Genomic DNA, 13,771 nt, shown 5'->3' with positions numbered 1-13,771 from the left:
CAAATTCGCTGATGATACTGTGGTTCTGGGCCTCATCTCCAACAACGATGAGACCGCATACTTGGATGAGGTAGAGAGACTCACATCATGGTGCCAGGACAACTGTCTCTCTCTGAATGTGAGCAAAACTAAAGAGCTGATCATGGACTTTAGGAAATGACAGCAGCAGCCCTACACTCCTCTTATGATCAGTGGGACACCTGTGGAGAGGGTGAGTAGCTTCAAGTACCTCGGTGTAAACATCTCCGAGAACCTGACTTGGACTACACACATCCAAACACAGGTTAAGAAAGCCAGGCAAAGACTGTACCATCTGAGACAGCTGAGGAAATTCAGGGTCTCACCAGCAATCCTGAAAACTTTCTATTCAGGGACCATAGAAAGTGTATTGACTCAGTGCATCTCAGTGTGGTATGGAAACAGCTCAAATCAGGACTACAAAGCTCTACAGAGAGTTGTGCGCTTAGCTGAGCGCATCTCAGGGTCTGCTCTCCCCTCTCTGCAGGACATCTACCTCAAACGCTGCAAAAATAGAGCTGTCAAAATCTTCAAGGACTCTAATCACCCTGGTAACCGTCTATTCACTTTGCTTCCATCTGGTAAGCGCTTCCGTAGCCTGATGGCAAAAACTGAGAGACTTAGGAGGAGCTTCTTCCCCCAGGCCATCAGGCTCCTAAACTCTAACTCTGTGTCATAACATCACTTGACTCCATGTAAATATCACCATATCAATAAGCTATTCATAATTTTTCTCTACCTCGTATTGCTGCTATTTAAATACCCTGTACAACTTATTTTTGCACATTCCTCTTTATTACTATTTAAGTCAACAACATACTGACCTGCACATTTATATTTATATTTTTTATCTTATCTTTTATTTTTTTCTACTTTTCTTTTTCTTAATATTTGTATTCTATATAATTGCACTGTCCTTGGAGCGGACCTGAACCTACATTTCACTGCTGGTTATACTCTGTATAATTGTGTATGTGACAAATAAAAATCTTGAATCTTGATAACGTAACATACAATCTTCATATCGCAACAGCAGCCTCTCGCAAAAAAAACAACAAAAAAACAGCAGCCTCACGTGATAACCACCATTTAAACTGGAACACCATAATTTACAGCAGATACAAATGCATTCCGTGGACAATTGCCTGCAGCATCTAAAAGTTAGGCTTCAGGAGTGAGATTGGTTGGATGAGGGAAAGAACATTAATTTAAGCCAATCAGAGGCAGAGTAGGACGGGTCCATTCCTGCTACAGGTGACGTGACACAGATGACTCGCAGATATGACAACGACGACATATTTGTAAGCCTGTATCGCCCATCACTACCGACCGGTCTGCACAGCACCGCTTTAAGTCAAACACATTTATTGTTTGGGGTGTTCGGTAAGTTCCGGCACGAAATACACATCATTCAACCCAACCAATCAGGTTGTGAATGTATGACTCTGCCTTTAGGTTCCGTATCTTTAGGTTTGCTGTCAAAAATGCCACTGTGAACGTTAAGCTGACCAGGACCAAATGTCTCATTTTCTTTCTTGGTCCAGACCAAACAAACCAAACTACAAGTTTGAACGCACCCTAAGACGCTGAAGCTGCAATGAACAATATTATCTTAAATGGGAATATTATTTTTTTTTTTTTATGAAAAAATGTCTGTGGACGATTATGACACATGCTGTTGGTTACCTGCTGTACTCCTGTGGGTATGGAGAAGAGTACCACGTCTGAATTTCATACTTCCCAAACTCTATAACAGATGGGCAGCGCATTTGGGGATCCGGTGGACCAGTCACCCCGACTTTCTATAAGAGATGAAGGAAAAAAAGGAGTTAAGACAGATAAAGTGGGTACGTTTACAATTTAGAGACTATTAGGCCACTATGCCTTTTTCCCAGAGCATCAGGCCACGCACAAAAGAAAACGGTTTCACACAAGAAATACGCCTAGGCTCTGCCTTTTGTTCTAATAATCACAAACGGTTTCTCACAAGCATACAGTGCCACACTCAAGCTTACAGGATTATTATTAGCTCTTATCCCCAGCCCAAGTGGAAATTCAGAGCATCTGCCACTTGCCAGCCTGCTGACACTCAGTAGTGATCACACACTGCTCTGCATCTCACACACATACGCAAAGTGGAGGTGAAACAGCTTGTGACGAACCGTCGTTCAGAACATGCCATGTTGGTTTTAAAAATATAAATGTTTGTGAATTGTAGCATTTCCATGTTCAAAAATAATTACTGCAATCTGTGCTGTTAAAGAGGAAACAAACATGCACACACAAATGAAAGCAAAGGCAAATCTGAGCAGGTCCACACTTGATATAACAAGTGCTAGCAATCAGGCTGCACATGGATCAATAGAAATAGTTTGTGTATGTGCATGTTCAGCGAATAGCCTACAAGATGTATTTGTTGCAATATTAATAACAGCAATAACAATATACAATACAATATTTTGGAGCTGGTATTGCACATCTCTCTCATTTTTGAATTGCTAAAGTTGTATTGTTGCTGCCATCGCAAGTTCGGGAATGACTCATATTTCTATGCACATACAGAATAATAATTTATGGTGATTCAATCCCATATTTAAGTGCAGCTATCGCTCTGTAAACTTTGCAGTGTGTACATGTCCTAAATGTTATAGAGCCCGCATTCAGTTAATACTGTCAGACTGCAGCATGGTATCTTTCTTTTCTGGCTGCTAAACAAAAGCAAGCTGGATCTGTCTGATGCTGCGTGCGAATATGATTGTCTCTCTCTCTGGGTTAGTGAGTGTTTTTCTTAGACTGATGGCCTCAGGCAGTTAGACACTGGCTGCTTCTGCTGGGACCTTCACACACACACACCTCAGCCAATCAGTCTTCACATGAGCATTTGTGTGTGTATCACTAAGAGAGGCACCATTGTGTGTGTATCACCAGCTGTCAAGATAATGGAAACTCTCAAATCCCCCACATTACATTCTACAGAGATAAAGGCCTTCACAGCTTCCAAGTCTTTGCTAATACAGCAAAAGAAAATCAGTGAGTGCAAACAAACAACAGGCACCACTACCATCAAGCATACGGTTTATCCACAAGAAGGATTCACTTTGTTTATGTTAAAATCCGTCAAAGGTTACACATTAGCATATGCGTTTAATTAAATATGTTTAACGCTGAATTTTGATGTTGTTAATGCATTTATTAAATTTGAATTTTATAACAGTATCATTCTGTTCTGTGTGACTTTACAAACTTAAAGTGTCTCTCACACACGGGTCCATAAAGGAGCATGTTTCTCAGCAAATTAAAAAAGGATTATTTATGAATGAAATTAAGATGGGACATTACACAAAAGCAAATTAATTGGTATTTGTGTGGCAAAATGTCCCGTTCTGTACCTGTAGTGCCAGTTCCTGAATGTGCCTAAAGAGCTCCACGTCTTTCTCAGTTAGGTTCTCGTGTCCTGGCAGTTTGTCTTCATCCTCCCGCCAGTTGTCTCCACACTCCTGATTGTCTGTGATTCAGAAAAAACACCAAGACAGTTAAAACGGCCAAAGAGTGAGTGAGAGCACAACCATGAAGCTACAGAGCAAAAACGCTAATAAAGGAGACCGCACATTCAGATTTAATTTGTGCTTTTCATTTTACACTATGTCCTGTCCGAGGTTTCCATTTAATCTTTCTTCAAATATCACATGATAGTAAAGCCATTTATAATATTATAAAAGAGGTTACACTATTTTATTTTATTAATCCTTGTTACAGTGTACTTATTAATTTAAAAGTACTGAGTAATATTAATTAACTACATGTACTTACTATATGGTTAGGATTAGGGTTACTTATATGAAGTTATGCATAATTTATTGCTATTATAATAGAAAGTACATGTAACGTGTGTAACAAGGACACCTTAAAATAAAGTGTTACCATAAAATATTTTCTATTTCAAATAAATGCTGTCCTTTTAAACATTCTATTTAAAAATCCTGAAAAACAAATATTATTTTCACAAAGAATATTAAGCAGCACAACTGTTTTCAGAATTGATAATAAGAAATGTTTCCTGAGCACCAAATCAGCCTATCAGAATGACTTCTGAACGATCATAAAAAAAATATAATAAAAAACATATTCAGCTTTCCATCACGGGACTAAATTCCATTTCAAAATATATACAGTGCCCTCCAAAAGTATTGGGACCGTGAGGCCAATTCCTTTATTTTTGCTGTAGACTGTAAACATTTGGGTTTGACATCAAAAGATGAATATGAGAGGAGAGATTAACATTTCAGCTTTTAATTACAGGTATCATCTGGATCTGATACACAACTTAGAAGATAGCACCTTTTGTTTGAACCCACCCATTTTTCATGTTACCAAAAGTATTGGAACATGTGACTGACAGGTGTGTTTTGTTGCCCTGGTGTGTTCAAACAATAAATAGCACTGAATGTCTGCGCTCAGTTTCAGATCCGTGCAGACTGCATTTATAGTTAGTTAGACGTGTAACCAACATGAAAACCAGAGAGGTATCTATGGGTGAAAAACCAGCAATTGTGAAGCTGAGAGAAGATGAAGAATCAATCAAACCATTGCACAAACACTGGCAATAGCAAATACAACCATTTAGAATCTCCTGAGGAAGAAAGAAACCACTGGTGTACTAAGTAACACCTCAAACGGGTAGATCAAGGAAAACATCTGCAGTTAATGACAGAAACATTGTGACAGCTGTAAAGAAAGACCCTAAAACAACTGTTAGTGACATCAGCAACAACCTCCAGAGGGCAGAGTGAAGGTATCACAATCTACTGTTCGCAGAAGACTTCATGAACACAAGTACAGAGGCTACACCAGAAGATGCAAACCACTCATTAGCAAGAAGAATAGGAGACGAGCCTCAGAAAATCTGGGACAAGGTTTTATGGACTGATTTTATGAACCAAAGTGATGGCTAACTTTGGCTAAAGTTTGGAGAAAGAAAGGATCTGCTCATGATCCCAAACATACAAGCTCATCTGAAACACAGTGTACACAGGTGTACATTATAGTACACATTACACAAGTAATGCAATGGCTTGGGCTTTCATCGCTTCTTCTGGGACAGGCTCATTAATCTTCATTAATGATGTAACACATGATGGCAGCAGCAAAATTAACTCAGAAGTCTACAGAAATATTTTGTCTGACAATTTACAGAAAGATGCAACCAAACTGATTGGGAGATCCTTCATCATGCAGCAAGATAATGACCCAAAACATAGTGCTAAAACAACACAGGAGTTCATCAGGGGCAAGAAGTGGAAGGTTTTAGACCGGCCAAGTCAATCTTCACACTTAAACCCTGTAGAGGATGCATTACCTGCTAAAGAAGAGACTGAAGGGAGTAACCCCCCAAAACTGAAAGAGACTGCAGTGAAAGCCTGGAAAAGCATCACAAAAGAAGAATGCTATAGTTTGGTGATGTCAATGGATCACAGGCTTGATGCAGTTATTGATTTGCAACTAAATATTAAGTCTTTTTCACTTTAATCTATGTTCATTCTATCTGTTCCAATACTTTTGGTAACATGAAAAATGGGTGGGTTCAAACAAAAGGTGAATAAAAATAAAAGCTGAAATGTTAATCTCTCCTCTCATATTCATCTTTTGATGTCAAACCCAAATGTTTTCAGTCTACAGCAAAAATAAAGGAATTGGCCTCACGGTCCCAATACTTTTAGAGGGCACTGTACATATAAAAAAAAAACAATTGTAATACGTCATAATATTACAGTTTTTACTGCATTTTGATAAAATAAATGCAGCCTTGAGTGAGCATTAGAGACTGCTAGCAAAAAAATAAACAATTTTGAACAGTAATGTATATCACTCATGCAAAAGTGTTACTTTTGTTTGTAAAGCACAAAAATAAATACATTTAAATTTTAATCTCACCACACACGTGACATTTTGGAAGAAATGCCCATTGCTAAGTGCATTTACCTTCCTTATCACGCAAGCATGGATCACCTAATACAGATGTTGAAAGCTAAACAGTTTAGGTTTAGGTCTTTACTCGTCTCACCTCCTATCCGGTCATCATGTTCGCCCTTGCGGTTGCTCTTCTTGCGTATATGATATTGCTGGGAATAGTCCACCACTTCAGCGCGGGCTTTCCGTCCGTCCGGGGATGGCGTGAAGAACTTGCTGAGGGCGTCGATCAGACCCTTTGTTTTCTTGTTAAAACGCAGGCCACCATGCTCAGAATCGTCTTCTCTGAGAGAGAACAGCATGCGATCGTCGCCGGGATAGCCTTCGCATGAGGAACTGGAGGAGGAGTGTGGGGAGGAGGAGCCTTGTGAGCATTGGTCATGGCCTCCAGCACCCCGCCTTCTTCTGCCACGCCCACCACCTCGAAGCTTCTTAAAGGGACGGCCCGGTCTGAGGACAAGAGAACTTGTAGTAGTCTTGCATATAATTTCAGAGTTCTGCAAATGTGACCCTGGACCACAAAACCAGTGATAAGGGACAATTTCTTGAAATTGAGATGTATTCATCAATTGAAAGCTGAATAAACGATGCGATCTAGGAAAACCCGTCGGATATCGCGCGGGGACATTTTCAGGATAAAAAAAAAAAAAAAAAGGTTTAAAGTCAGTTTTTTGTCAAATTGGGTTTTCATTAAATTATTATACTATGACATCTTGTCTATCATCTCTGAAAATATCTTGGCAAAATTCACAATTTATTTGTGGGAAGCAGAAAAGACTGTCTTTCTCCGGTTTGCTAACACGCGCTGTGAAGGTGCTTTTCCTTAACACAACAAAGACAGTTCACCAATCAATATAAACTATGTAACGTATATAATAAAGGTGTAGCAATGCCAATTTTCTGCTAGTCCTGTGTGAACTACGGCATGCAAAGTTTGGGGTAACGTTAGCTAGTCTGCTTGTGTAATGAAGCAGTATAGCGCTCTTAAAGAGGCCAGGACCATTTTCATATTAACACTATGTATTACTTTCAGTTAGTTCAAACGGTGACAGCGTGAAATAAAACTACAAATTTAGAACACAAAACAAGTTACAGTTCTTAACTGTGTCTGGTTATGTATTATAAATCCAGAGTAGTAGAAGAGGAGAATAATTGGAGATAGCTGCATGCTGTAATCTGTGAGGTTATATGAACAGATATACACTTAATTTTCAAATGTTTGCGAGTGTTGTGTGCTCCTTAGGGTCATTTTGTATCTTTTACATGTACAGTGACTAAAACAAGTCTTTTACCACAGTGATACTTGACTGTTGTGCTTTTATTTGCATTGCCTCTCTTTAAACCAGTTTCTCTCAAAATTCTGTTCCTAAAAATCATAGTGATCAGCCAACTTCAGATAGCCATAAGTTTTGTTACGTTCAAGCCAAAAAAAAATAAAAACAGTTTTGGAAATGGCATGAACCCAGCTTTTATATGGCATCAACACCTATAATAGGTCAAATTTCACCATGTGGTACTTTCCATTGATGTATGGTTTGTTATGATAGGGCAATATTTGTCTGAGATACAACTATTTGAAAATCTGGAATCTGAGGGAGCAAAAAAATCTAAATATTGAGAAAATCTCCTTTAAAGTTGTTCAAATGAAGTTCTTAGCAATGCATATTACTAATCAAAAATGAAGTTGTGATATATTTACGGTAGGAGATTTACAAAATATCTTCATGGAACATGATCTTAATATCCTAATGATTTTTGACATAAAAGAGAAATGTATAATTTTGATCCATACAATGTATTGTTGGTTATTGCTACAAATATACCTGTGTTACTCATGACTGCTTTTGTGCTCCAGGGACACATATATGGTTGTAAACAGAATCAAACAGTTTATAATACCTGCCCTTCGGCCGCCCAAGTGGTGCATTATATCGTCGCTTGATTTGTGCTGCTTTTTCATGTAAGAGCTTTCTTCCCTTTTTTCTTGGTCGACAGATCTGACAGATCCACATGCCTGCAGAACAGCAATCAAGAATCCTTACTCATAACTATAATTCTTGTGTAAATGAATACATCAACACAATATACAGCTAATAGAGTGCGAGAGACAAATGCAATGATTACACGACGTAGAATAGGCTTGCATTTGAGTGTGTGGACAGTCACCTTTTGGCATTCGCATCAGTGGGGGGTCACAACACTCCATGTGGAAACCTCGGTCACAGGAGTCACAGAACAACATGTTGTCCTGTAAAATACAAACACACAGACAACACAAGAGTCAAGGACACTAATTATGTATTTTGAACACTAAAGGAGATTATAACTGCTCTTAAAGAGAAGTGATGAGGATCGCAGGGCTAAAGTTAAGTAATAAAAAATACATTTTAAAAGTAAACTGCATTATAAAAAAAAAACATCTGTGGTATTAGGAGACATTAAGACATTGTAGTACTAGTACGTCCCCATTGACCCACTATTGTACTACACACTGAAAAGTGTGTCCCCATAACCAGTACATATCTGATGTGCATAATGTAAGCATATGCTCTACCCTTCAAATGTCCAGAATGATATTTTTCTAAATAAATTAACACTTTTATTTAGCAAAAATACATTAAATTGATCAAAAGTTACAGCTAAGACTTGCATGGTTACAAAAAGATTTATATTTTATATAAACGCTGTTGTTCTGAACTTTCGATTCATTCATTAAAAAAAAAAAAAAAAAAAAAAAAAAAATCAGTTTCTACTAATATTAGACAACACAACCGTTTTCAAAATTAATAAGAAGAAATGTTCCTTCAGAACTAAATCATATTAGCATGAGACTGGTGCGATCTGCTGTGCCTTCACAGGAAAAAATTATAATTTTGAAACATTAAAAAATAAAACCGTTATCTTAAATTGTAGTTATACTTCACAATATTACTTTACTGAATTTTTGATCAAATAAATGCAGCTTTGTTCAGCATAAGAGACTTATTTCAAAAACATTTTAAAAACCAAGCCTAAACTTTTAAACGGTAGTGTAAATGAGGACACAGCCTAAATTAACATGATCTGGCAGCAACAATAAGACAGGCCACAGAAGAAAAAAAAAAAAACCTACTGCATTTTTTCCTTGGTCCTGGCAGCTGCTGCAGGTTTTGCACTCGATACACTGCCACCACAGAGCTTTGACCCGTGCTGTGAGCTCCGGAGAGAACTTCAGACAGGATGGGTGCCCTGAGAAAACACAACGAGACAGCCTTAAATAACTACAATAAAGCCTCATCCCAATAATAACAACTTCTCTACTCTTAATTTCCCACATTAGTTACTTCCAGTGTATCTGCAGAGTTTAAAATCTAAATGAAGACTTTAGAACTTTTAAGACCTTCACAAATAAAATGAACACTATGTCCATTCAGAACAAACCCATAATAGGTCATGCATTTCCAATTGTTTCACTTAACTAAACATATTTTATTCAATACATACATATGCACTGAAATTGGTTTACGTACCAATGTACCAATGTACATACAAATTAGAGGCCAAACAATATTGGATTTTGTTGATTCAACAACACTGAGTTTAAATAAAAGCAAAAAACAGATTATCGTGCCATAATCTGGAAATCTATTGACTGTGGTAATGTTTTTCCTTCCTATGACAGAACGGCCCCAAGAGAAGCTACAAGAGATTATACTGCGTTAAATGCCACATACAGTTTATCGTGTAACCAGAATACCAATAACAACCAGAAAGATATTATAATGCGGGACTTTTAATTAGAAACAAGCCCAATATGCACTGGGAGTCTTATTTTTAAATGTCTCTAATTTACTACTTCCAGCTGCTCATTCAGAAAAAAAAAAAAAAAAAAAAAAGACTAGGATAAAAATATGCACTCTTACATCCATCTACAACATTATAACATGAAGACCAAGTAAATAGAGTCATAATTCATTACCAGCAGATCATAAGCTTGGCATAAATGTGTGGTATTCACGGTTTGCGAACTACTTTGAGCCAGTAGAATGTGTCTGCATCTTGACTTTCAAGACTTTTGTTGTACCGTCTTATGACATTAAAACATGATAAAACATGTCAACTTTAAGGTCATGCAGGGAACATGATTTTGGCAAATATTCTTGACTTAAAACATGCATAGTAAGTTCTGTGACATCTTATAGTATACTTAATGTCTTATTATATAAATGAATAATGAAAATGTTTTAAGTTTGAATGAACTTTGACCACTTCCTTACCGCTGTTCCCACAGTCTGCACAGGAGATGAGCTCTTCGGGTTTCTTGTCGCGGTTCTGTTCCTTGGTCCCCAAACAGAAACTACAGATGGGTATGGGCTCTGCCACAGGCTGAGAGAGAAAAACAGGGATAAAGAGCAAATAAGACAGAGTTATTGGCTAAACAGATCCAAATAATATGGTGAAAAAACAGAGTTCTGAATATTGTGTAACTGAGGACAGTTTGGATGAATTAATTGCCCTTTATTAACTGTATTAAGGCCTGCTTCATTCAATTCTGAGCTGAGGACACGACTAATACCTCTTCACAGATTTAGCAAATCCTGAAGAAAAGACAGAATTTTACATTCTGGTTCAGGAAAAAAATATATAAAATCAGCATGCATTACAAGTCAAAATTTTGGAATAAGGTTTTTGTCTCGTACGCTATTTATTTGCTCAAAAACACAGTAAAATAAGTAATATTGTGAAATATTATTACAGCTTACTGTTTTCTATTAATACAATTTAATATGAAAAGCATTCCCTGTGATCAAAGCTGTATTTTCAGCATCATTACTGCAGTCTTCAGCATCACATGATCTTCAGAAATCATAATAATATACTGATTTACTGCACAATCAATTTTTTTTTCTTTCTTCCAAATGATCAATTATCAGATATTTTTTTATAATAAATACAGGCTTGAGTATAATCGGCTTTCAAAAACATAAAAAAATCTTATTCCAAACTTTTGACCCGTAGTGCATAAATGTTACAAATTGTGCTTAAAGGTAAATTTACACCCAAAACTAGATTTTTATTTTTTTCCAAACAACAATTTTACAACAAAAAGTGGCATCACTCAATGGGAGTTTTAAGGCATTTTTAAAGCTCTCAGTCAGTCGATAAATGGGCATCAAAAAGCCCCCAAAGACCTTACTAACACAAACCAGAGTGGCTCAATTTTTGAGGATCAAAGGCTGTACTGGGCGTGATCACAGTGAATGTGTGGGGCTAGAGGTGGGTTTACTGTCAGGGTGTGGGCACAAAAGCATGTGTTGATGCTTATTCTAAGCCACACCATCTGACATTTGCTTCTGGAGCACCATTAATCTTTCAGTGTGTCCAAGAGAGACCCACCCACGACGCAGTATGCATCATACACCACACACACAGTGCACAAACAAACACATGCATGTGAATGAAAGGAGACAGATGTGTGGAAAAGGTTCTGCTGAAGAGGAGCTGTGAAGAAAGACGCAAGGATATTGTGTTCTTGACTGGCTGCAGAAAGAATTAAGAAATGGCAGATTTAGGCTGGGATAAAAAAAGGTCAGTGCGCATATGAGGGTGTTTCTAAGGTGTGTGTGTGTGTGTGTGTGTGTGTGTGTAAGAAAGCAGGTCCAGGCAGGGAGGAGAGAGGACAGTGTGATTTATTGGGTTCATTTTCCTCTGACTCAGGTCCACACACTCAAGGGTGTAAGAAAGAAAACCAAACCCAATACACACACTTCTCCAAGCCAAAAGACATTATCAGAACTAGGTTACATAGAATACTGTTGTATACTTCAACCATTTAATGTCTGATGAACAAAATCAAAATCCACCAGAGAGAATGAGCTAGAAAGATTTTGCACAGTTTATAATCAGGAACAATCTACAACAGATGATTCACCCACGAAAACAAATGTCACTCAAGGTCTAATTTATTTTCCTGCAGTACTCTGTCCTGGTTCAAAATTGTTTTGATTCAACATCTGCTGTTATTGCATTAAGAATGAAAATCATTGGGGAGGAAATAATATATTAAGATCTAACTGTTCAGTGTATAACTAACTGACAAACATAATACAATCTGCACAATAGGGTATCAAACTAACTCACCGCCAGACAAATATAGGCATGTTTCAGTGTTAATTTCGTCGACAAAGACAACAACGAAAAATATTAGTCAACAAAAAATTTTTCTGTGACTAAGATGAGACGTTGACGAGCTAAAACTAATATCTGATAATAAAAACTATGATGAAATGTATGCCGCGTCTTCGTTAACAAGACGAGACAGGACTAAAATGTTATTTGAGGACTACCGGACATTCAAAATACATCCTATAGGTTAAGTTTACTGTCTTGTCTTTCAAAATGTGCGTCGTTGGATAAGGGGCGTTTGCATATCTAGTCTCAGTATGGCAGCAGCAGTGGACGGATAGGCTACCAAAACGCGAACTAGCGATCTGAAAAAATGGCCTCAGCAACCGAAGGGTTAGGGAGTGGGTGACCAGACGTCCAGTTGTTCCTGGGAGTCACAATTCGTTTAACTTAAAGTCAGCGAAGCCGGGATAGGCGGAATCACGCTGATAGAAGTGCTCTCTCTCGCAGGCTCCACTTCTTCAGTTCTCATACAGCGCGCGATCAGTTCTCAGTGCTCAAATACACACACAGCAGTCCACATGTCTATCGTATAGAGTCAGAGTACCTCACGTAAATACAGTCAGTTATGGCTTAAGTGAAGTGAAATACTGCCAAGTATGGTGACCCATACTCGGAATTCGTGCTCTGCATTTAACCCATCCAACGTGCACACACACACACACACAGCAGTGAACACACACACACCGTGAACACACACACACACAGCAGTGAACACACACACAGTAGTGAACACACACCCGGAGCAGTGGACAGCATTTATGCTGCGGCGTCCGGGGAGCAGTTGGGGGTTCGGTGCCTTGCTCAAGGGCACCTCAGTCGTGGTATTGAGGGTGGAGAGAGCGCTGGACATTCACTCCCCCCACCTACAATCCCTGCCGGCCCGAGACTCGAACCCGCAACCTTTGGATTACGAGTCCGACTCTCTAACCATTAGGCCATGACTTCCCCCATCACTCAAATTGGGGGATTAAGTGAGCGCAAACAGGTGGATGAAAACTGAATGTGTCTGTATTACATGCATCCCTTCTGTCTTAAATAGACCGCATTCCTAATTATCTGTGTCATCAACGTTAGCCTAACCAACAAAAGATATTAAATGTATACTTAAGTAAACCTACTGTCTGAAAAATTAGTTTAATTTGTGTATCTACCAAAAAATGAAAATTTATTCCAGTTTTTCCAAATTCAATCCTTGATTCAAATTTCTCATAAACTTAATTGATTTGGTCTAAAGAGAGAAGAATTTATGAGTATTTTTGTTTGAATACTACATATAAAATAGCTACCAAAATAAATGTTGGTAACTGCAGTTTGACTAAAAGTTGACAAAAATGCAATGACTTTTCGTAGACTAAAACTAGACTAAAATTATGAAAGACTCAAATGACTAAAGCCCTATTCGGACGGGATTAGTATTACCTGAGGTATTTTCTCCGGACCTTTTTACAAAAGGTAAAAGTCGCCGTAATCTTTACTGACATTAGCCCTATTCGCACGGGATTAGTATTACCTGGTGACCTCCAGTCATTTGTAATAATTGCGGAGGTTGTCTGTGATCTTAATCCCGTGCGAATCGGCCATGTCTGTAATTTGGCCAGCATTTGGCGGGTCAAATATC

General features: G+C 38.1%; 1 protein-coding gene across 1 annotated transcript in view; it reads right to left on the bottom strand.

Moving 5' to 3' along the window:
• The window catches only part of LOC306870145 (histone acetyltransferase KAT6A-like), a 56,391-nt gene that overhangs the window by 24,434 nt on the left and 18,186 nt on the right, over nucleotides 1-13,771 (bottom strand). Inside the window, exons 3-9 of the mRNA XM_079417250.1 lie at nucleotides 10,242-10,350; nucleotides 9,098-9,213; nucleotides 8,152-8,233; nucleotides 7,885-7,999; nucleotides 6,080-6,435; nucleotides 3,408-3,523; nucleotides 1,705-1,820 (exon numbers count right to left, since the gene is read on the bottom strand). Coding sequence (XP_079273376.1) covers nucleotides 1,705-1,820; nucleotides 3,408-3,523; nucleotides 6,080-6,435; nucleotides 7,885-7,999; nucleotides 8,152-8,233; nucleotides 9,098-9,213; nucleotides 10,242-10,350 — 1,010 coding nt within the window. The remainder of the gene's footprint in view (nucleotides 1-1,704; nucleotides 1,821-3,407; nucleotides 3,524-6,079; nucleotides 6,436-7,884; nucleotides 8,000-8,151; nucleotides 8,234-9,097; nucleotides 9,214-10,241; nucleotides 10,351-13,771) is intronic.

The sequence above is a fragment of the Barbus barbus genome (assembly GCF_936440315.1).
Source record: "Barbus barbus genome assembly, chromosome: 5".
NCBI classification, from domain to species: domain Eukaryota; kingdom Metazoa; phylum Chordata; class Actinopteri; order Cypriniformes; family Cyprinidae; genus Barbus; species Barbus barbus.
This window is presented reverse-complemented; position numbering and strand designations above follow the sequence as displayed.